At 60.1% G+C, this 22,408-nt stretch overlaps 1 protein-coding gene across 3 annotated transcripts in view; it reads right to left on the reverse strand.

Annotated features, from left to right (window-relative positions):
- Positions 1–22,408, reverse strand: part of CELSR1 (cadherin EGF LAG seven-pass G-type receptor 1) — a 134,591-nt gene that overhangs the window by 14,471 nt on the left and 97,712 nt on the right. For all 3 annotated transcript variants that reach the window (XM_053199528.1, XM_027070428.2, XM_053199527.1), the window contains 13 exons: positions 18,059–18,244; positions 16,912–17,025; positions 15,862–16,036; positions 14,664–14,805; positions 12,919–13,039; positions 10,887–11,070; positions 10,448–10,549; positions 9,778–9,872; positions 9,076–9,285; positions 7,682–7,865; positions 6,002–6,145; positions 1,777–1,981; positions 588–755 (listed from right to left, as the gene is read on the reverse strand). In XM_053199528.1, the coding sequence (XP_053055503.1) occupies positions 588–755; positions 1,777–1,981; positions 6,002–6,145; positions 7,682–7,865; positions 9,076–9,285; positions 9,778–9,872; positions 10,448–10,549; positions 10,887–11,070; positions 12,919–13,039; positions 14,664–14,805; positions 15,862–16,036; positions 16,912–17,025; positions 18,059–18,244 (2,030 nt within the window). The remainder of the gene's footprint in view (positions 1–587; positions 756–1,776; positions 1,982–6,001; positions 6,146–7,681; positions 7,866–9,075; positions 9,286–9,777; positions 9,873–10,447; positions 10,550–10,886; positions 11,071–12,918; positions 13,040–14,663; positions 14,806–15,861; positions 16,037–16,911; positions 17,026–18,058; positions 18,245–22,408) is intronic.

Consider the following 22,408-nt stretch of genomic DNA (forward strand, 5'->3'; position numbering starts at 1 on the left):
TCAAGCATGGAGGCGGGGGGGAGGAGGGGGGGCAGGTATGGCCTCCGAAGGGTAAAAGCAGCCCCAGCGGCAGCTGGGTTGATCTCATGGGTGGGCAGGTGAGGTCGGGGACCGCTGGCTGTTAAAAGGATGCCCCCCCCAACCCACACACACACATCTGGGACTTTCTGCTGTCTGTGGAAGGGGCCCTGGGCCCGGTCTCTGACTCCTGCCTCGTATGCGCGTCTAGAACGAGCCCCTGCCTCGTCTGGAGGCGATCAGGCACTCGTTGGCTGCCGGATCGCGGAGTCCAACAGGTGCATGGCGCTGTCTCTGTGTGGACCTTCCCGGGTGATGTCTATGAGCATCTGTGCGCACGGGTGCACACGGGTGCCTGTCTGTGTTCCTAGCCGCGTACATCCGTGCACACACAGATGTGCACGTGCGTATGTGGGACTGTGTTGGGAACTCTGATACCCCCAGGATGCGCCTCCTGCCCCGTAAGACACTCTGCCAACAGTGTTGGGGGCTGTAGCAATGACCCCCCCCCCCATAAACGCATAACTCTGGGGGTGGGGGTGGCTGCCGACTCCTCGCGTCACCCTTACGTGATGGAGTGGTTCCAGAACACACAGACGGGCTTGGTGCGCTCCTCGGTCTCCAGCAGGGTGTGCTCCACCAGGACGGGCCTCTCCAGGGGGCTGGGGAGCGGGGCCCCCTCGCTGTAAACCACGGCACTCACCACTGGTGTGTTAATGACCGGCCGGTTAGGCAACCTGGGGGCGGGGGGGAGAAGCGGGAACACGGAAGGACACTCAGAAGACACTCGTCTAAGCCCTGGACCCCAGGACACGCCCCAGGGACACACAGGGCACACGTCTTCCCAGGAGGGCAGAGCTGGAGCCTCAGCCGCTGCTCCGGAGAAGGGCCCGGGCCAGGCAGCAGCTCTGCGACGGCCAGGACAGGTGCGGGGGACGTGGGCGGCATGTCTGGGTCAAAGGTGGACTTCGGACATTTAAAAATGAAGAGAAAGATGGGGCGCCTGGGTGGCTCAGTTGAGCGACTGACTTCGACTCAGGTCACGATCTCGCGGCTCGTGGGTTTGGGCCCCGCGTCGGGCTCTGTGCGGACGGCTCGGAGCCTGGAGACTGCTTCCGATTCTGTGTCTCCCTCTCTCTCTGCCCCTCCCTGCTCCCCTGTCTCTCTGTCTCAAAAATAAATAAACATTAAAAATAATTTTTTTAAATAAATTAAAATGAAGAGAAAGAAGGGGTGTGTGCGAGGGTGTCGCTGCCCTTGTGGAAGCCCTGGAAACGACCGGAGCTCGGAATAATTACACCTCACGGCAGAATCTCATCCGGCCACGAAGAAGGAGGAGTATGAACACTGGGGAGCCAGGGACACGTGTGGAGAATGACACGACGGTTGGAAAGCAAAGCCTCGGTGGCGGCCCAGCTCTGAGGGGGGCCACGAAGCCCCCGTGGGCGGCATTCGTTTCTCCAGGCAGAAGGGGGGCCACCGGCGGCCCGGGGCACACGGGTGCGGGGGCGGGGGGGGGGGGACAGTCCCCCGGGCAGGAATTACGCCGCGGAGTGCAGGGCAGCAACGGTGTCCATCGAGGCACGAGCGGGGTGTGTGCTGGGGAGGGGGCGCTCCGGGCAGAAACACCAGGGAAGGCCCCGCCCGGAGACCCAGAACCTTGTCCCCGGGAGACCGCAGGTAGCGGTCTGCGGCCTTGCACCAGGGTCACGGGGTGACGTCCTCAGACGTCCGGGTGGCAACTTAGGAAAGCCTTACCGGAGGCTGCGGCGGTCAGGGTCATAGTGCTCGGGCAGGAGCTGCCCCAGGGTCCGGTAGATGATGACCAGGGCGACGGCGAACCGGCCCGGCTCATCGGGGTGCCTCTTGCGCCTCCTGAACGGGGCCTCCCTCTCGGTTCCGGGCCCCGGGGGCGCCGTCTGCAGGGCGGCCTTCCGGCCGGCCGGCCTCACCGTGGGGCCCTCTGCAACGAAGCCGATCGTGAGGATGGGGTCCGGACGCCTGTGTCCCCCACAAACCGCGTCCTACGCGAGCAAGCGCCGCCTGAAATCTGAGATTTCAGGGGAAGACAGCAGGTGGCTCCTCAAAAGGTTTACCACGGAGCCCCACGTGACCCCGCCACCCCACTTCCGGGCACGTGCCCTGAAGCGCCAAGGCAGGGAACACTCTCGGTCCCAGACGTGCTCTGCACCCACGGCGGGACAGGCTTCGGCCTCACGGGGGAATAAAGTACCACCAGCTGCCACCACGTGGACCAGCCCGGACCACAGGATGCTCGGAGGGAGAAGCCAAGTACTGCGCGATTCCCCTTCCGTGGGCACCGGGAAATGCACAGCCAGTACAAGGGGGGCTCCGGGGGGCCGGGGCCTGAGTGTCTCGTGGGGAGACACAAGGTGAAGGTTCCAGGGCTCAGGGTGACGGCAGCTGCCCGAGTGCGGACGGACAGGACGCAGCTTGAACTCTGCAGCCAAGGGTGCTTAGGGCAGTACGTTTTACGTATATTTCAAAGTATCACATGCTGACGGCTGATCCCTTCCCCCGGGGGCAGGGGTCTCTGCCAGGGCTGCCCCACAAGCACGCGGGAGGGACAGGGTGCCGTTCGTGTGGGTCTGCGTCCCACGCTTTTATCCCATGTGACTCACGGGCATGTTTTAGGTCATACGTGCTCCAGGGATGCAAGACGTCAGGTACAGACCACGTCAATAAGTCAACACACGTATTATGGGGGCGTAGACGCTTACAATTTCTTGCCACCACCTGCGGCATGGAACCACGGGTGCCAGAGACCCTGGTCCAAACCTTCCCCAGTCCCAGTGTCCACACGGGGTCACAGGAGGGGCTATCGGCCCTGCCCGTCCCACCGGCAGAGGGACACTCCCTCCGATGCTCTGTGAACCTGGCCACACTCGCCCACGTTCTCAGCGACTGACAAAATGCCCCTGGCAGCATCTGGTGCAGACGTCACCCCTGCAGACATCCAGACCGCCCAGCGCTGAGCGCGTCTTGAGCATGGGCTCCAGGGAGACAGGAGGGCCGAGCCCTGAGGGCAGGGGTTCTGGGAGGGGCAGAGCCCCGGGAGACAAGCCTGTGGAGGGGCCACGAGGTGCGGCGGGGGCGGGTCTCATCCCTGCCACCCCTGGAGGGGGACACTGCACACGGAAAGGCCCCAGCCCAGAACAAGTAACTCATCCCAGCAGACTGCCATCTGACCAACCGATGTCTGGCCCTCTGAGAGGGCACCTTCAACCTCCTGACCCCGCCCAGGGTCACTGACTGCTTCGCAGCACTGTTTAGTCCCATCAGGCTGCTCAGTGACACTGGCTTTGGGGTCGGGCAGGGCAGGAGGCTCCCGGTGTCTCGAAGGTCACTGTTTTCCGAGGTGTGCACTGAGTGGCTTTCTGGAAGGTCAGCGCAGGAGGCCGAGGCCAGGCCTCCTCACCGGGCCAGCTGCAGGGCCTTACCACCCACTCCGCCTGCTGTGGCACACTGGTCACCCACCTGAGCCGCCCCCAGCTCCTCCTCTGGGTGGGGGAGAGGGCAGTGCCGGCTGCGGGGTTCTCTGAGCGAGAGGGCCAGGCGCTCCCCCAGGCTGGGTGACCCTGCCCGGGGCCTCCACCCGAGAGCCGGATGCCCCCCCCAGGGCTCAGACTTGACCTGGACGGATGTGACTATCTTCACACAGCAAGAACATTCACGAGGACTTCACTCCTGGATGACCCCATGGAGTGGGCACCAGATAAACATGCCGACTCAGTTCCCCCTGGTCCTGCCTGCCGCCTCTCTTCTAGTTGCTTCTGGAAGCAGGAGACGGTCCGGCTGCCAGCAGAGGCTCGCCAGGGCTCTGTCCTCCTCCTCCAGCAGGGCTGCTGCCTCTGGGGAGCACTACATCACACTAGAGGCCGCCGGGTGCACTGGACAGCGTCCCGGGTCACGGTGGCCTCCTGGGAGCGTCCCGCCCTTTCCCAGTGTCTGCTCTGGGCCTCCGTGACTGGCTGGCTCCAAAGCCTCAGATTCTCCTACGACTTGACTGGCTCTCTGCATCTCTAACTAACCAGCCGGCTAGCAGGTGGGTCCCAGAGGCTCCCCTTGGGCAAGGCATCTGGGCCAAGGGTGGGTCATGGCATGGGGACAAAAGGGGCCCGGAGTCCAGAGCTGGGACAAAAGCCCGCCTAGGGGGGCAGTCAAGGCAAAGAAAGACTGGGGCCAAGGTGGGAAGGTCAGTGTCTGAGTCAGGCTGGCAAGGCCGAGGCGGCGGGTGAAAGGTGGGCAGAGGCCAGGCCTCGGAGCCAAACCCTAGGGCTCCATCTAAGTCATCGTCCTGTAGGCGAGGAAGACGGTCTTCCAGGAGGGACAGAAGCAGACAGTGGGACACCAAGGGGCTGGGGGGCTGGGCTGCACCCCCTCCACCTCCTGTAAGCTCTCCCCCCGGGAGACCCGCCCTCATTTTTGGCTACGGGAGCTTAGGATACTTTTCTCTGCCACGTGGTGAGCCAGGTGTTTGCAGAAACTGGAGGGCAAGGGAGGTCACAGGAGCCAGGGGCTGAGTCTTGTCATCAGCAGAAGAATTGGCGGAGTTTACTACGGGCTGGTGGTGTAGCTAACCGACGAGTTGAGTAAGACACCACGTGCGGGGCCGAGGGGACCTGCGCATCAGCCGGCGGCTGTCCCAAGGCCAGGAGGGCAGCAGGCGCCAGAAGCTTTTCTCACGGGACCTTCTAAAGCCATTTAGGCTCCGCGTGTCCACTCCTGATGCCACAGGCTCCCAGAGAGAGGATGACCCAGGGGTCAGTCCAGAAGCAGAAACACCGACAATGTCAGGGAAAGAGCCTGCTTTTTTAGGGCAAGGTAAGATGCCATATTCGTAGGTACACGTACACGTCCCTTCCGAGGGCAGCTGTGGACAAACTGCTGAGAGCTGGAAACCCAAATGGGTCCCAAATTATTTGAAAGGTGGGGTCAGTGTCAAGGTGGACCCTACATCAGAGGACCTGGGTGGCTCAGGCGGTTAAGCATCCGACTTCGGCTCAGGGCATGATCTCACAGTTTATGGGTTTGAGCCCCGCGTCGGGCTCTGTGCTGACAGCTAGGAGCCTGCAGCCCGCTTCCGATTCTGTGTCTCCCTCGCTCTCTGCCCCTCCCTCGCTCATGCTCTGTTTCTGTCTCTCAAAAATACACGTTTAAAAAAAGTCAATAATAAAAAAAAAAATTGGCACTTGAATAATAATACCACAGAACTGACAAAACTAATTTACCAAAAACATTCCAGATTTTAAATTCGCCGTTACAGAATGTCACAAGTCCCCTATATTTTGAGACGTATCTGGAGTGCATCGGTGAAAAATACTTTAAGAAAATTCCAAATGTTTAAGCCTTTTGGTAAATAACCCTAAGCCAGGACTGAAGAATTGGCTTGCTTTTTGGGGGGCGGGTGGATTCTAAGATTTTACCGACAGCTTTTCCCTGTACGTCGGGGTAGAACAGCTCACACACAACCTAAGCACTCTCTCGTGTATCCCGTCACGAATGAGCCAAGTATCTGTAAGAAATGACCCACCACGGGGGCTCCTGGGTGGCTCAGTCGGTTGAGCATCCGACCTCGGCTCAGGTCATGATCTCACTGTTCGTGAGTTCGAGCCCCGCGTCGGGCTCTGTGCCGACAGCTCGGAGCCTGGCTCCTGCTTCGGATTCTGCGTCTCCCTCGCTCTCTGCCCCTCCCCTGCTTGTGCTCTCTCTCAAAACTAAATAAACATTAAAAAGAATTAAAAAAAAAAAGAAATGACCCACCGCGGCCACTGGGGTCTGACCCCAGCCACCGCCCCGCGCCCGGCTCCCCGACTCAGGGTAGGCCTGTGCCGCAAACCCACACAACACGCTTTGCTACCGAGAACCGTCTTGCTCGCTGTCGCAGGACCTTGGGAGGAGCCCCCCCAACTCCCACAAGGGGGACCCCCCAAGGGCAGCCGCGGTGTCTGCGGGGCTCTACCTTTCCTGTCGGGGGGTCTGAAGAAGTCGGCCGAGAAGAACACAGAGGACTCTAACTCCTTCGGGAACTCGTCACGAACGTCCTCAAACCGCGGCACCCTGGCTCCCGTGAAGTTGAACGTGTCGAAGATGTCCACGGCAAGAACTGTGGGGACAGGCCTCCCTTGTCATCCATCCCCCACTCCCGCCACCGACAGCTCCCTCGACCGTCACCCTTTCCAAACCGCGGAGCCGCGGCCCCGACCGCTGATCTTTCAGACAGAATCTACTGGTTGTTTTCCGCGTTCTTTAAACCCGCCAAGAGTTACACAGCGCGAGGGCTGCGCGTGAAGTCAGAAATCACGGGGCGCTGGGGACCGTCTGGCTGGGGTCTCAGGTGCAGCGTGGTGCAGAAGTGGCGGTACCTGAGCAGAGTCACCTCCTGCCCCCCCCCCCACCATGACGTGTCACCCCTGCAGCTACTGTGCCTTGCAGGTTACACGGACAGATTGCCGCGGAGGCAAGAGAAACCGGAACTGTCTCCCCGTCTGGCAGAGACAGGACCCCAGGGCTACGGACTCCTGTTTGCTCTCGGACACTGTCAAGACTGAGGCTGTTGGGGCGCCTCTCTGTTGGTGCTGGTCTCCTCTGCAGTGAGGGGCCTGGTGACCAACAGGCCACAGCTACCCCGGGGCGACCCCCAAAGTCAGCCCACTGAGCCGTCTGTCTGGTTCAACACCCCCCGGTATGAAGGGGGGATCGCCAGCCACCCACACAAGCAAGGGCTGGGCTCCCGCCCCGAGTCCACTCCTGCTCCTCCTCCAGGGCAGACACAAGAACGCCCAGCACATTCACCCTTCTTCCGTGCCCCCAGTGGTGCCGGGGTCCCGAGCCCGCCTCCACCCCAGCACAGGGCAGGCCGAGTCGGGGGCTCGGGAAGGGTCAGACCCCACGAACATCTGGTGAGGGTGCGAGGGCCCCTCCCCAGTCAGCCCCAGGGTTCACGGCAGGGACGCCACTTCTGGGTTAAGGCTCAGTCAGGCCCTTCCGGTGACGGATATACATAAAGCAATCCCCAGGGCTGCCCCGGTGCCCCCCACCTGGGTGTTAACAAACATTTGCAAGAGGAGACGAGGGCCCCCCGCCTGTAGGGAGATGGCCCCCGCCCAGGGGCTTGCCAGCTCTGTCTAGGTGGGTGTGCAGGGGGCCTTGCTCCCCATGAAGGAAGCATTTAAACCCTCGGACCTCAGAATGGCCCGTCCTGGGCGCTAGGGTGACTCCGTTCGTGAGGGAGTTGCTCTGTTGACCTTCAGCCCCCGACTCGGGAAGGGCAGACAGATGCTCCCCCATCACCAGGTGCCTGGCCAGCCTGCCCCCCTTGTCCTTCCCTGGGTCCGCGCCCCCCGGCGTGAGCCCGGAGGGCTGGGCCTGCAGGCAGACCCCACACCCGCTTCCCTAGACAGCCTCAGAGCCAAGTTCTGGAAGGACCCCCATGGTCCAGCCTGCAGCGTTTCACCTCAGCTGCCCCCGATTCTCTGGGCGCGAGAGTGACGTGTGCGTCTCCCCGGTTCACACACCAGGACGAGGGGGGTCCTGTCTCTCTGCGGACGAGGAAACACAGCTGGTTGACCCTTCCCTAAAGACGGCCCAGCAGGGGCCACGCCCGGAGCACAGCGCGCACCCGGGCGGCCGGCGCCCTTACTCATGTTGGCGGTGACGACGACGAAGGGCCTCAGGTAGGTCCTGCGCACGTTTCGCGCCACGTTCCCGAAGTAGGCCTCAAAGCGCTTCAGCAGCTGCACGGCACCCGCCTCGCCCCGCTGGATCTGCTCCCACGCGGCCTGGGTGTCCGGGGCCAGGAGGGCACTGCCCGTGCGGACCACGTCCTGCTCAGACAGACACACAGAGGGCGCTCAGGCGGTGAGCGGGGCCGAACTGGCATGGCCGGGAGCACGCCGGCTCGGGAAGGCCTCTAGCTCGCCCAGACCAGGCCGGCCCAGGCTCAGGGATGGGGAGACATCCTCCCTGTTTTCCGTGTCAGAGGCAGGAGCCACGTGTCACGGAGAAGCCTGCTGAGGGCGTCCCCACGTCCCTCCCACCACGCCAAGGGGACAAGGCACGGGGAGGGCCCTCGGTTGCATCAGAACTCCAGCCCCCCGCCGTCCCCTCTGCTGACCACGTAGCGATGTGGCCCAAGGACACAGAGCGGGTTACCCTGTGGTGACACTCCTGACCCCCCACCCCGACGTCTCAGGGTTTAGGTGACCCGGGCTGTCCACAGGGGCTCCGGGGTGAAAACCAGGAGGGGAACTTCTTTTTGCAAAGACTCAGAAATAAGAACGAATTCCATCGGCCCAAACTGGGGCTCGGACTGAAATGCAATCAAGGGGGCCCTGCCTTGCTACGGATGGAGAGGTTCCCTGGGGGCTCCGTGAGGATGAGAGGATCCCCGGGGGCTCTGTAGGATGGGGAGGTCCGGAGAGGAGTCCGGAGGAAGCACGGGTGACACTGCTCACCGCCCGGCACTTTACAAACGTCGGGACGAATGAGCGTCTCCTCACCCACCGCTCTAAGCAAACGTTACTCAGGGGCCAGTTACTCCAACAGAAAACAGGATGTGCTTCGTAGGAGACATCGTGTCCTTGGAAAGCAGGCCCTCGAGGTGGGAGCACAGACTCTGGAGCCCCCTTACAGGCTACGTGCCCTTGGCGCTCTCTGCCTCAGTTTCCCTACTTGTAAAACGCGGCAGTAACCATGCTACATTACGGGATGTGGGCGTGAGGGGCCGAGTCACTAAACCACACGGAACGCGGGTACTGAGTGGTCAGTGGTCGGCGGCCGTGACTGTCCCCACCACCAAGGCCGTGACCCGCCCGTGCCCTCGCCAAAATGCCCCTGACACCCGCCATCGGTCTCACGGGCCCCCGTGCCGGCTCCGGCGCGGAAAGTGAAGTTTTGCCCTGGGGATGCTGGGTGCGGCGACCCTGAACGGCTGAGGGCAGACCCAGGCCGCCCGCCAACCCCGCAGGACGCCTGGGCCCAGACGCGTCCTCGGCCTGGGGGCCTCCCCGAGGGCTCCCTGCTCCACGGCCTCACCTCGTGGAAGTGGGCGTCCCGCGTGGCCGCCAGCTCGAAGCCCTGCTGGCCGCTCTCATGCAGCAGCACGCGGCCCAGCAGCTGGTAGGCCGTCCGCACGTCGTTGCCGAAGAGCGCGCCCGCGTGCTGTGTGGCGTTCCGGAGCGCCCTGGCCAGCCACAGGGACCGCTCGCCGTCCATCTGCGTCTCGTTCCGACTCAGCTTCTCATTCTGGAAAGGGGGGGGGGGGCACCCGAGATGTCCGCACGGCTGCCATGGCCGCTTTGCTCCTTCCTGTCACTCAGAAATCTGTTCCCTTCCGGTAAAAGCCTCCTCGTCAGATGAGAACTTTAAAAGTCCAAAACCCCAAAACGAGCTTTGGTCGTTAACTATGGAACCAGAAAGGAGGGGCTGTCAGGCCAAAAGGCGCTGGAAAGAGACCACCGAGGGAAGAACAAAGAGCGGGACGCGGGGACAAACAGGCGAGATCGGGGGCAGGGGACCGGAATGCGGGGACTCCGCGTTTCCAGATCTAGGCGCGGGGCTGGCCCTGACGGGAGGAGCAGCCACGCCCGGCTGTGGGTGCCCAGAACAGACGTGGGCGCTGATGCACCCAAGCCATGCCCAGCCCCTGGCTGGGGCGATGCGGAGGCCTCGCACCTGCCCCCTCTCCTGACCCCACCGCGTGCACGCCCCCCCCCCCCCCCCCGAGGCCCAGCCTACCATGGCTTTGAGCTCCACGAAGGAGACGGTGGTGCAGTTGAAGAGGTCCGGGGGCAGCCAGCCCTTCTCCCCACTGCAGTGCCGGACTGCATTCCCTGGGGAACGGGGAACAGAGAGGAAACCCTGAAATTCCAATTGTTAATTACGCTCGTTTACCTGAATGCACGCAAATCCCGTCTGTTCAGCGGGGACGGGAACTCCAGGAGTGAAGCACAGCCCTGGGCGGGGCTGGGGCCAGGCAGGTGCCACGTGGGCCGCCCAGCGATTAGGAGCAAACATGTGAGCAAGTCCACGAAAAGAGAAGTCGGCTCCGTCGTTTGCCAAATGACGAGCGTCCGTCTGTCTGTCTGCACGCCTGCTGCGAATCCGACTCTGATGCGTGGTCTCACTGGACCTCCCGACCCCCCTCGGGGCGCGGACGCGGCTCCCACCCCCACATGACAGAGAACCCAGCGCTGGGAACAGCGACGCAGCCTGCCCGATCCCGGCCACTGTGCCCTTCGTGTCTGCGTTACAGCCCTTCCAGCTTTCGCCACTGACAGTTAAGGGAACAAAATTTCGTCAACGCAGAACATCCCGTGAGTTCCCATGCTTCGGCCAAGTCTCCCGTAAGCCACGTGCCTCAACCAATTTCCTGCCTGGAATGGATGCCACAGGCCAAGGCACTTACCCGTGGATCCCTTGGGGCACTGCACCGCGGCCGGCTGCCCGAACTTGGTCTGCGGCCACCAGATGCCGGCCTCGAATGCTCTGGGACACCCATTGTAGATCACTGGAGGACGGGGGAAAGAAGGCCACTCAGCCGGGCGTGGCCATGGCCGTGGCCGCGAGGGTGCACAGCGCCCCACATGCTGCACCCGTGTCGAGAACCGGACCCCTGCACTTTCCCTCATCAGCGTGAGAACGTGGGAGGGCGGGGCCCTGGCTCTGACCCATGCCCTCCGCGAGGGCCAGGTCACCTGAAGCTCCTGTGGACACAGGCAGGCCGGGAGGCTGCCGACCCTCCCCAAGCCCCGGGAGTCTTCTGTGCACACGTGGACGCACGCACACACACGCCCAGCAGCCTGTCCCTGCGACGTGGCCTGAGGGGTTCAAGGGGCAGCTCGGACCTTCACAGCCGAGCATGGTGACCTCGGCGAAAGGGTTGTCACAGCGGTTGCACTGACGGCCGATGACGCCCGACTTGCAGACGCACTGCCCAGTGTCCATGTCGCAGGCGCGGCTGTGGGAGCCGTGCGGGAAGCAGTCACACGGCAGGCAGGCATCCTGGTCCGGGGGCCTGTAGTAATTCTCCTGCGAAAGCCAGAAGCCGTGCGTGGGACTCCGCACACGGGCGGGGCTCTACACCTCGATTCTTCCGGAGCGCGTCAACGTTACAGCGCGGTTCCTGGGCCTCTCTCTGCTGCCCTCCACCCACATCCCCCCGCCGGGGGCTTCCTGGGCGCCCGCCATGGCGGACGGGCAGGTGCAGTCTCCAGGAAAGCACCCTTCTAACTTCTTAGCAAAGACTTGTGGGAAGCCTGCCTATCTGTCCTAGAAAATACTGGATTCCAATGGAGATTGAAGGACAAGGATGGCCCTTGCATCGTCTTTTTTAACCGAGAGAAACCAGAAGCCACCGGAGTGTCCACCACTGGGCAGGTCAGGGTGACGGCCCAGAGCACAGGCTTCAGACTGCAAGGTCCTGGGTTTGTGCCCATCCAGGCTTTGACTGGCCACGCTGCCCTTGCCAGGTCACTCGAGCGTCCCCGCTGAAGACTGGGATGGGGCTGTGACTTGGGCAGAGCCACGGCCAGTGTCCGGGCTCCTGTGTCAGGAAGGAGCGTGGGACTGTCCCCACTCTGTGTGTTTTAGTGTCTTGGAGAAGGCCCTAGAATGTTAGCAGTCGCCCCCGGAGGGGAGATGGGTGTCACCGTCACCTTTAATATACTGTTGTGCATTTTCTGTAATTTCTGATGAGAACAAATCCCAGGTACATTTTTCCCAAATACCCTCGCCACCTTCCTCCCACAGATGACCCACCCAGTCTGGCTCCATGTGGTTGGCCCGGTCCTGACCTGCTCCGGCTGGAGCAGATGTAAGCGTTTCAGGAGACAGCGTTCGGTTTTTGGAAGCGCCATGGTGCACGGGGGACGTTACTGATGTTGAACGGCCAAGAGTACCCGTGACGGCCATTTCCCTCCCTGGGTGGGCACAACCCTACGCCCTGGCAGTTGCGACCTTCATCAACGGGGGCAGATCTCTCCTCTGGGTTTCAAGTGACCAGCGGCTCGACATAGCAGTGTAGACACGATTCTGAAGGTGCGTGGCATTTTCCAGGACACCCGGGGGCAGGCGGTCTCCCACGGGCTGTCCCAAGAGCACTGTGGCAGACTGGCACCACGAGGTGACTGCACCGTGCAGGAGAATGACAGACACCCCAGGTGGGGTGCAGGCAAAGCTTTTCATAGTTCAAAAAATATTTTTAGACATTTATTTATTTTTGGGACAGAGAGAGACACAGCATGAACGGGGGAGGGTCAGAGAGAGAGGGAGACACAGCATCGGAAGCAGGCTCCAGGCTCTGAGCCATCAGCCCAGAGCCCGACGCAGGGCTCGAACCCACGGACCGCGAGATCGCGACCTGAGCCGATGTCGGCCGCTTAACCGACTGAGCCCCCCAGGCGCCCCAAAGCTTTTCATAGATTAAAACTTACAGCCATCGCGGAGAGGAAATTTGATAAAAGACCAGGAAAGTAGGAGATTGGCAGTGGTGCGAGGGTGAGCCAGGCTCTCAGAGACTGTTTCCGGTTACCAGCGGGGCGCGGGGCCAAGGACTCGGGTTCCCACGGGCCAAACCAGCGCAGGGATAAAGACCAGCCCCGGTGTACCGGGGACATCGGTGAGTCGCGATTTCCCGGGGCTTAGGGCTTGAGCACACGTGTGTGTATGTCTAGGTGGATGTGTGTGCACATGCACAGGTACATATGTGTGTGTGCACGTGCATATATGTCCACGTCGAGGTGTGTGTGTGTGTGCACGCATGGGTGTGTGTATCTATGTCCAAACAGACGCGTCCCTGCACTCGCCCATCCCGCGGGGCTGGCTCCCCAAGGTGGCGGTGGGGACGTGGCTTCCATCCGCCCGCGGGCCGGGCCTCACCTTGCACTGACACTGTCCGTTGGTCTTGTTGCAGTCAGGATCGAAGCCCTTGCCGACGGCACAGTGGCAAGGTCCACACACGGGGTTCCCCCACCAGCCTTTGGGGCACGGAAGGTCGATCCTGTTGGGAAAACAGGCCAGCAGAGGGAAGGTGTGCATAACCCTTCCTGGAGCCAGACGAAGACTGTCGCAGGCCAGGAGGCCGAGCTACCCTGCTTCTGGGCCCCTCCCTCCCCCTGCGGTGGCCTCCGTATCCCCCCTGCTCGTCCCCAGCCTCACTCTCCCGTGACCCCTCAGGATCCCAGCCTCCAGGGGCCCCATGTCCGGAGGGCTTCTACCTGCAAAACTTATTTCTAAAATGATTTGTCTGCTCGCTATTTTTTCTTCTACCCGGAAGAACAGGCGAGCACCCCAAACTGGGCTTACGTCCCATCAGCGTGACCTCGCCACGTTCCAAGCCGCGGGGACGGCACCCGTCGGTGTCCACCCCAGGACGCCTGGCTCACGGGGGCGCTCAGTGACAAGTGACCCCACTGCCGGGCCAGACTTTCTCAACCCCAGCCCCAACAGAGCAGACCGAGCCTGACTGCCCTGGCAACCTTTCCGCAGGACCCGGGGGCGGGGGGGGCGCCTATCGGCAAAAGGTCCTCGGCGGGCAGATCCTGAGTAAGGGATTCCGGGGCATCCACGCCTTCCCGGGTGCCCTGAGTCAAACACTGGCCACGTCCCCGGAGACGCTCAGAGCTGCCTTTCCACGGATGTGACCTGGACCGTGGTCGGCTCCGTGCAGCCATGGGCTGGAGCCAGTGGTGGCTTCAGAATCACGACACAGGCCCGGTCGTGCCCCGGGAGCCCAGCAGGCCCGCAGACGTGCGGCGTCGAAGGTCACGAGGCCACGCTCACCCCTCCCGGGCTCTGGCCGCTGCCTGTCACTGTCACCCTACCTCCGCTCCCACCCTGACCACACACCGGAGCATCATCTGCAGACCCCCCTACCTGTGGGACGCACCTCCCCAAGCAAACGTCCTTCGGGTTCCGCCCTGTGTTCACCGTCTCAGCTAATGGCATTCCGTCCCCCCACCCGCCCAGCCGGCAGCGAACCTCTCATACTCCCTCACCCACCTGGCAAGCAATTACTAAGTACTGACTGTGTACACAGCAGGGGCATAAAAATAACCACGTCAGAACTGCCGAGCCGGGGGCTCCAGCCAGGTGCTCACGGATCTGCACTCACAGTCTGGGGACCCCAGAGCTGCGGGGCACCTTCCCCCTCCCGCCTCTGCCGCCCTCTGCCCCCGCAAGGCCAGCCCTCGGGGGCACGATCAGCCTCCCGGCCTCCCTGCCTCCGGCGTTCACCTGCTCCCGTCGCGCTCCACGCGGCGGCCGGGGCCCTCTGAGACCCACGCTCGATCCTGCCACGCTTCTGCCAGGCTTCCGTGGCCTCCAAAAAGCCACGCTCTGTGCCCGGCCTGCAGGGCTGGCCCCCCGCACCCCAGTGCCCGCCTGCTTTGTGCACGGCTGGGCTCTACACACGTGAGTCACGCCGTATGTCCCCGCAGTGGGAGCGTGCTCAAACGCGGTTGGTCCCAGGTGCCAGTTCAACTCTTACTCGTTTCTGGCCCAATTTGAAAAACAAACAAACGGCCACGTCCGTGTTATCTGGAATCCTACGTATCTTTGTGCTAAGTGACAAGAGGAGAGGCGTCACGAGAAGGAGCCGCTGGACGCGACAGGCGGGGTCTTACTTGTTCTCGCAGTACTGCCCGTAGTGGCTGGATCCACACTCGCACACGTAGCCCCGCGGGGAGCTGGGGCTGTGCACGCAGGCCGACACGTGCTCGCAGGGATTCAGGTGGCACACGTCCACGCACTTCCTTCCAAAGTACCCTGCGGGGACAGGCCAGCATTACCCCCCCCCACCCCCCCCCCCGCCAGAATCTGCCCGAGGCATCACGGGCCCGCCCTCTGGAGCCCCAGCCTGCAGGGCAAGACGTCTCAAGCGATCCGTCGTGGCTCCCCCAACTCTCCGGGCTATGTCCCCGAGGGAAATGGGGGAGTCACGGGAAGCACAAACGTTCGGTGGGTCAGACTTGGAAAGGCAAGAAAGGGACCCCCCAGGAGGGCAGGAGGCCCGGCCTCCCCAGGACACACGGGGGACGGGTACGAGCGGAGCAGGATGGCAGCACCTCAACGTTCAGGCTGAGAGTATAATCTTCTACAGTGTGGGCTGTTCCCGAATTCTTTCCCTCCCCTCATCCTGTGCCCTGAGGATAAAGCCTGGAGTGTCCCCTGTGCCTCAGGTGAGGACCAGACATGGGAACGAACTTTAAGAAGAGAAGGCCCAGGGGCGCTTGGAAGGCTCAGTCAGTTAAGTGTCTGACTTCGGCTCATGTCACACTATCTCATGGGTCGTGAGTTCAAGCCCGGCATCAGGCTCTGTGCTGACAGTGTAGACCCTGCTTGAGATTCTCTCCCTCTCTCTCTCTCTGCCCCTTCTCCTACTCTCTCTCTCTCTCTCTCTCTCTCAAAAAAAAAAAAAAAATGAAAAGAGGGGTGCCTGGAGGCTCAGTCGGTTGACCATCCGACTTGGGCTCAGGTCACGACCTCACGATTTATGGGTTCGAGTCCCGCATCAGGCTCTGTGCTGACAGCTCGGAGCCCGAGCCTGCTTCGGATTCTGTGTCTCCCTCTCTCTCTGCCCCTACTCGCAGTCTCCCTCTCTCTCTCTCAGAGATAAACATTTAAAGCGAATACAAAAATAAGTAAATATAAACAAAGAGGGGAATGAGGGCACACTCCTTAGTGACAAGGCTCCGCCCTCCGCAGACCCGCACGGGTCGGGGGCTGCTCCAAGGCCGCTCTCCTCCGTGTGTTTTCGAGGCCAAAGCACGGCCCTCTGCTCAGGGGCTGCAGGGTGCCGGGGGGTGTGGGCGGGGCTCCCACCTTTATCACAGATGCAGGAGTAGGCGTCCCAGGCGTCGCGGCAGCGGCTGTGCGGGGGACAGGGGCTGGAGGAGCAGGGGTCCTCCACGTCACAGCCGTCCTTCACCCTGACCTTGAGGGCGTCGTTCATGTTGAGCGTGGCGATGTTGGTGGACGTCTCGCCCATTCTCACCCCCTGAGTTAAAGAGGGGCAGCCGGATTCAGCCCTGTGTCTTGGGGTGGGGGGAACCCCCCAAAGTAACCAGGGGGTAAGAGGGCCCCAAGTTCTCTTGGTCGTCAAAAAGCAACCCTTCACGTATGCACAGAGCTGGGACCTGCGTGGGGGGCAGGGAGGTGGAACCAGGGCAGGCATGAGCACCAGGTGGGTAGACCAGCCGCCCGGAAACGGAGTCAGAGCGAGTCCGCGTTCCGACAGTTCCGTGGCTGGTGTCCTGAAGGAAAAGCGAATGCGGGTGGCAGGAGAGCGCGGCCGCCGACGAAGGTGGCGTCTCGTGGGAGCCGGGGGCATCCGGGTAGCGGGGCGGCCTGCACATCACCGCGGTGGGGACGCACACGGCGAGTTCCACGCTGCGGGACGGCGCTTTGGCGGGGGGAGGGGGTTGGCGCTCAGAGACGGCACTGCCCGGTCACCGAGGAGGGTGGGGGCCGTGAAGGGGAGGCAGGTCGGGAGTTCATTTCCCGCAGTGGGAGGCCAGGGGCACGCGAGCGGAGCTACTCGATTGACAGGTCACTCCGGCTGCTGCTAGGACACCTGCTCCGGGGGATGAGCAGGTTCAGGCGGGCCTGGGGGGGGGGGGGCCCGGGGGAGGCAGCGGGGGGCACGTGCCACACAGGACGTGAAGGCAAAGCTGCCGTGGTGGACGGTGACGCGGTGATGGGGATGCGGGGGGAGGGCCGGAGGGGACCACGGGGAGGGCCGGTCTAAGCTGGAAGCGGGACTGTTAAGCTTGGGTCGGCTATCAGACGAATGACTCATTCACTGAAAAGCAGCAGGCGGACCAAGGGCCCCGAGCTGCCCACGGGGGGGCAGGCGCCACGGCTCTGCCCTACCTGTATGCAGCCCCGGAAACCGCGGTGCACGGAGACCTTATCCTCGGACACGCCGCCCACGACGATGCTTCTCATCTTCAACCCCGGAAGCTGGTTCCCGATCTGCACCGTGTCCTGTGGCGGGAGAGGGGGGGCTACATCCACATTCTGGAAACATCTTCTGGGAAGAACATGCCCAGAGGCTGACGACGCGGTCACTTGGGCGAGCTCCCTACAGCCCGAGGACACGTGGGCCTCCAAACAGAGGGGCGAGCCGGGCTCGGCCTTCTCAGGAGAGAACGCAGCCGTCTGTGTGTGACAGGCAGGAGTGGGGACCGGGTCCCAGGATGCACGTCCTCCCCGCCCGGCCCAGCCAAGATGGCCGGCCGGGGGGACGGGGGCAACCCTCCCACCTCCACAAGGGGCACCGCTGATGAGCCACTGCAGGAAAATGCTGGTGAACTAGAAGACAGCAGCGAACGGAAAGGACGAGCAGGACGGCAGGCATCTACGAACGTCGCTGCTGGACCCTCAGGCCCTGCAAGGCTGCACGTGGAACAGAACAGCTGTTTATCCTCAGAGCCAGGTGGGAAATGCGCCTAGACCTCGAGGGCAGAAAACTCACAAGCAGCCCCCGAAGTGGGCGGACGTCCCAGAAAAAGGGCCTCTCGTTACCAGCCGCCACCAGTAGAAACCCAGTGTGGTTCACCAAGCATGCTCTGAATGCCACTCGCCCATCGCTTGCCCCCTCTGCTCACCCGGGCTCATCTGCTCACCCACCTTCACGCGCCACCCACCCTGAGGGCGAGGACCCGTGTGTTATTTATCTGTGTGCCCCAGAGGCACAGCACCAAGCCACAGTCGTCACTCTGGTCAGCTCTGCTGAAAGAGACCACTGCTACAGGTGCCAAGGGCACCACGATGGGATAACAGACGGATGGGGTCCAGTTCCTGAGTCCAGGAGCTGGCCATCTGGCAGGGGGAGGAGGCACAGACACTGGTGACCGCAGCGTAAGGCAGGATGTGAGACCCAAACTCAGGGGGGCCCGAACACGTGTCCCAAAACCCTCCAGGGCTCCGGCACGTCCCGGCACGTGGAGGGGTCACTCGGTTCTCCGTACACCCGGTGAAGGTGCCTGTTCCAAAGAGGGCACAGGTGCCAACTCACCTGGTCCATCCCATAATCCAGGGTCATGACCGCCAGGTACTTGATGTCTTTGCCTTCCTTGGCGCTCTTCAGTTCTATCAACAGGTGGTGCCACTTCCCGTCAGTCACGCGTGACCTGGACAACCTCATGGATGCCACGTCCGAGGGGCCGTGGGACACCTCGAACTGGACGTGGTTGTTCAGGATCTGTAGGACAGGGAGAGCCAGACCTACCAACTGATGTGACGACAGCAGAACAGAAAATACTCTGCAGTCACTTACATAACAGAGCCCTGCAAACAGGGCACTGGGCCACAGATAAACCTAAAAAGTAGGCCAAGTGTAATTTCTTGTTGCCCGTAACACTCTTCAAGATCCTATGCCTTTTTCCGTGGCAAGAAGTGTCAAATGTGGACAGAGGGCAGGTAAGATAACTCACGTGGGGCTTAATTACTGGGAACAGTCACAGACTCAGATGATTACCGGGTTCTTATTTGTGGAGGCAGATGTTCCACTTTATGAGATGGGATTCAAGCCACCACATTTATATATATGTACCAAAAAAAACCAAAAAAAAAAAAGCCATAGGCCAAGTAACTGGCCTAAGACATTCCTGTTTTAAGAAAACATCTTTAACGCCAAGATCTCGTTTCCCCTCGTGGACCAACCCTCTTCCTGAGAACACCGAGAAACACAAGATGCAGTGCTGAGTGACCCAAGGCTGGGTTACAGAGCCACGACCAGGTAGCAAATGGAAATCTGCAGAAAGGAGCTCAGGGTCTCCTTCCGCTGATGGTTGTCAGCTGAGCCTAACAGAGGAGCAAAGCTTTCCAGGCTCCTGGGGCTAGGATGACAGAACCTGGGATTCGGAACCCACCCAAGGTATGTGGGGGTGCCCGTCGGAAGCAAACACGAGGGACAGCCACACCACCATTCTGGCATCAAATTATCTGTGTTTTCAATACGATGTTCGGCACTCGATCAAAAATAACCACATACCCAAGGAGATAAGACAGTGTGTGTGAAAACCAAGAGACACAAGAAAGAATGGATGGAAACAGACCACCCCTGCCCCCGCCGCCCCGGGTGGATCCATGAAATAGAATCATCAGACACAGACTCGAGGACAGACTTGAGGAATCACAGAACTTTCAAGGAGACAGATTCAGGTGACCAGTAGACTCTTCCTTTTGTAGGTAAATGTTACACTTCAGTAGACAAGATTGGAGCTACCATGTTGAAAGACATGTAAGGAGATGGGAAAATAGCACTGCAACTAACCTAAGATACTCATGTTTATTTTTATTAAAAAAAAATTTTTTTTAACGTTTATTTATTTTTGAGACAGAGAGAGACAGAGCATGAACAGGGGAGGGGCAGAGAGAGAGGGAGACACAGAATCGGAAGCAGGCTCCAGGCTCCGAGCCGTCAGCACGGAGCCCGACGCGGGGCTCGAACTCACAGACCGTGAGATCATGACCTGAGCCAAAGTCGGACGCTTAACCGACCGAGCCACCCAGGCGCCCCAAGATACTCATGTTTAAAGACGGCTTCAAGTAAGAGAATAGGTTAAAAAAAACAACTACGAATGCACTGCTTAAAAGAGACAAACATAAAATATAAGGATTCAGAAATGTTGAAAGTAAAGGTTAGAAAAAGACACATCACGTAAACACCAACCAAAAGAAAGCTGGTGTAGCTCTATTAATGTGAGACAAAGTAGAGTGAGACAAAGGGAGACAAAGTAGACATGAAGGCAAACAAAAAATTCTAGACATAAGGCAATTTTCATAGTATGACAGAGTCACTTGTCCAGGAAAATAAAGCGATCCTAAATTTGTATGCACCTAATAACATAGCCTCAAAATGTATAAAGCAAAACTCGACAGAACTAAAAGGAACAAGAAGGGTTGCAAACTTTTAAAACTCCCTTCTCTCAGCAACTGAGCAGGCACAAAAATCAACAATGACAGAGAAAGTCTGAATGCCACAATGAACAAACTTCACTCACTTCGTGTATATAGGACACTACAGAACACAGCTATAGAACACACATTCTTTCAAGGCATAGGTGGGACATACACAAAAAAAACGATGAAATGCTGGGCTGTGAAGCAGGTCTCGACACGTTTCAAAGGTCTGAAATCACACAGCATGCCTTCCCTGACCTGCAACTATGCAAAAATCAACAACAAAATGATTTACTAGAAAACGCCACCTGTTTGCTAATCCAGAAACATACTTCTAAATACCCAAGGATCGAAGAAGAAATCATAATGGAAAACAGAAAATGTTTTTAAGTGATTACCAAGATTATGCAACCAATAACGTATATTGCTTTTTAGTCTTTTTAAAAAAATTTTTAATGTTTATTTTCCTTTCATTTTTTTTTAATGTTTATTTATTTTTGAGAGAAAGAAAGAGAGTGCAAGCAAGGGAGGGGCAAAGAGAGAGGGAGACACAGAATCCGAAGTAGGCTCCAGGCTCTGAGCTGTCAGCACAGAGCCCGATGCGGGGCTCGAACTCACGAACCGTGAGGTCGTGACCTGAGCCGAAGTTGGACGCGCAACCGACTGGGCCACCCAGGCGCCCCTTTTGGTTTTGGGTCTTAATCGAGAGTGAAATAAAGAGGACTTTTTTACCTTTTTCGGCTTTGTCTCCATTTGTCCACAGAAGTTTAAGTCAACGTCCTTAATCTCCCTGGCTATGCTCTTTCCTTGCAACAAAACCCTGAGGCCAGTGGATCAACAATAAAAATGACATATGTCTACAGACAAAGGCAATAGAATGAATTCCAGGCCCATGCACAGTCACTGCTCACCACCTCAGGTCTGTCGCCGGATTTAAGAGGGGCAGCATTCAACAATGGCCAGGTTATCTCCCTTGACAATGCAGGCGAAGCGAGGGCGCCTGAGTGCAATTACCCAAATTGTTTGGGCTGCAGGGGGACTACGTAGCTTGTCTGGCCTGCCGCAGAGGCCAGGAACACCTACGCGGCCGCCCCACAGAGCTTACAGGGTCTGCAGGAGGCCTGTGTTCAAACACACCACATGGCAATAACCCAGAACATTCCAGTAACGCCCAGCTGACCGGCCTTCGGGCCCTGGAGCGCCCTTCTGGGTGGCCACCGAGGTCTGGAGGATTCCCCCCAAGGCCACCACTCTTGCCACCCAGCCTTCCACAGGGAGGGGCTGGCCACAGTCCCTGGCCAAAAAAAAAAAAAAACACCTAAATTTTTGGATTAGCTACCCATAACGTAATTACTCAAACAATACGGGAGTCTGTGGCTTTCAGTGTTGTTCCTCCTGAAAGCATACTTTTTTCCTACGGAGACCCCGCTGCCAAAGGACAACCTACAAGTTCCAATTCATCACCTGAATCGAAAGAGCCAATTTAATTTGTTTCCACAGTGAGATAACCACGGAGAAAAATGCCATCCTGAGGCAAAAGTGTGCTTGCCAAGTTCTGGCCCGGACCTAGCTTCTGGGACTGCCTGGAAACCTCTGAAGTCACGAGTTACTAAGGAGAAACAGCGACAGCTGAAATTATCGGAGGCACAGAGGTACCCCCTTCAGCACCCCCGAATGGGTCCGCGCTGGAAATGCCGCTGAGCGGTGACGCAGGTGAGCCGGGCAGGTGGAAGACAGAGAGGCTTCCGTCAGGGCTCTGAGCCCCCAGCCCCCCTGCCCGGACAGGGTTAGTCGTGGCCCCCTGGCACCCTGTCCTCACTGATCCGTGGGCGAGTCTGGGGCCCGCCTGTCCACTGGGAGCCCTCGAGGTCCTGCCCACACTGACCTCCGACACAGAGCCCACAGGAGGCGCTGGACAGTGCCTGTGTCCCCACCCGCTGCCCCTGCCATTTCCAAGTGCTTCCAGGTGGACAGCCCACAGGGGCGATGGGAGGGGGTCCTGTGGGCACTACAGAGCCCGGGGCACAAGGGAACCACGGGACCCAGAGCCCAGAGTCTCTAGGCCTCTGCTGAGCAAAAAGAGATTGGAGTGGACGCTCCGTGGGGTCCATCTCACGTCTGACCTTCTGACCGCAGCACAGCCTACTCTGGGAACTAAGGCCACTCCTCACTGGGCAGAAGGACCAGTCCCTGGGCCCAGGGCAGTGGCGAGGAACAGGTCCCACGTGCCGCTGCTGCATCAGGAGGCAGATCAGCTCTGAGAAGGGTCAGAAAGTGGGCTTTCTAAGAGGGACAATCCCTGGGTGTGGCCCCCTGGCCGAAGGGCTCGGAAGTGGAGGGTTTACTCAAGAACCTCCTGTTCCCCCCGTCACTGTAGACAGAAGGCACCAGGAGCCGAGAGAGAGCAGGCCCGTACCCAGGTTCCCCGGGTGGCAGGGTCTCCTGGGCCCTCGAATATCGC

The sequence above is a fragment of the Acinonyx jubatus genome, chromosome B4 (assembly GCF_027475565.1).
Source record: "Acinonyx jubatus isolate Ajub_Pintada_27869175 chromosome B4, VMU_Ajub_asm_v1.0, whole genome shotgun sequence".
In the NCBI taxonomy this organism is placed as follows: Eukaryota; Metazoa; Chordata; class Mammalia; order Carnivora; family Felidae; genus Acinonyx; species Acinonyx jubatus.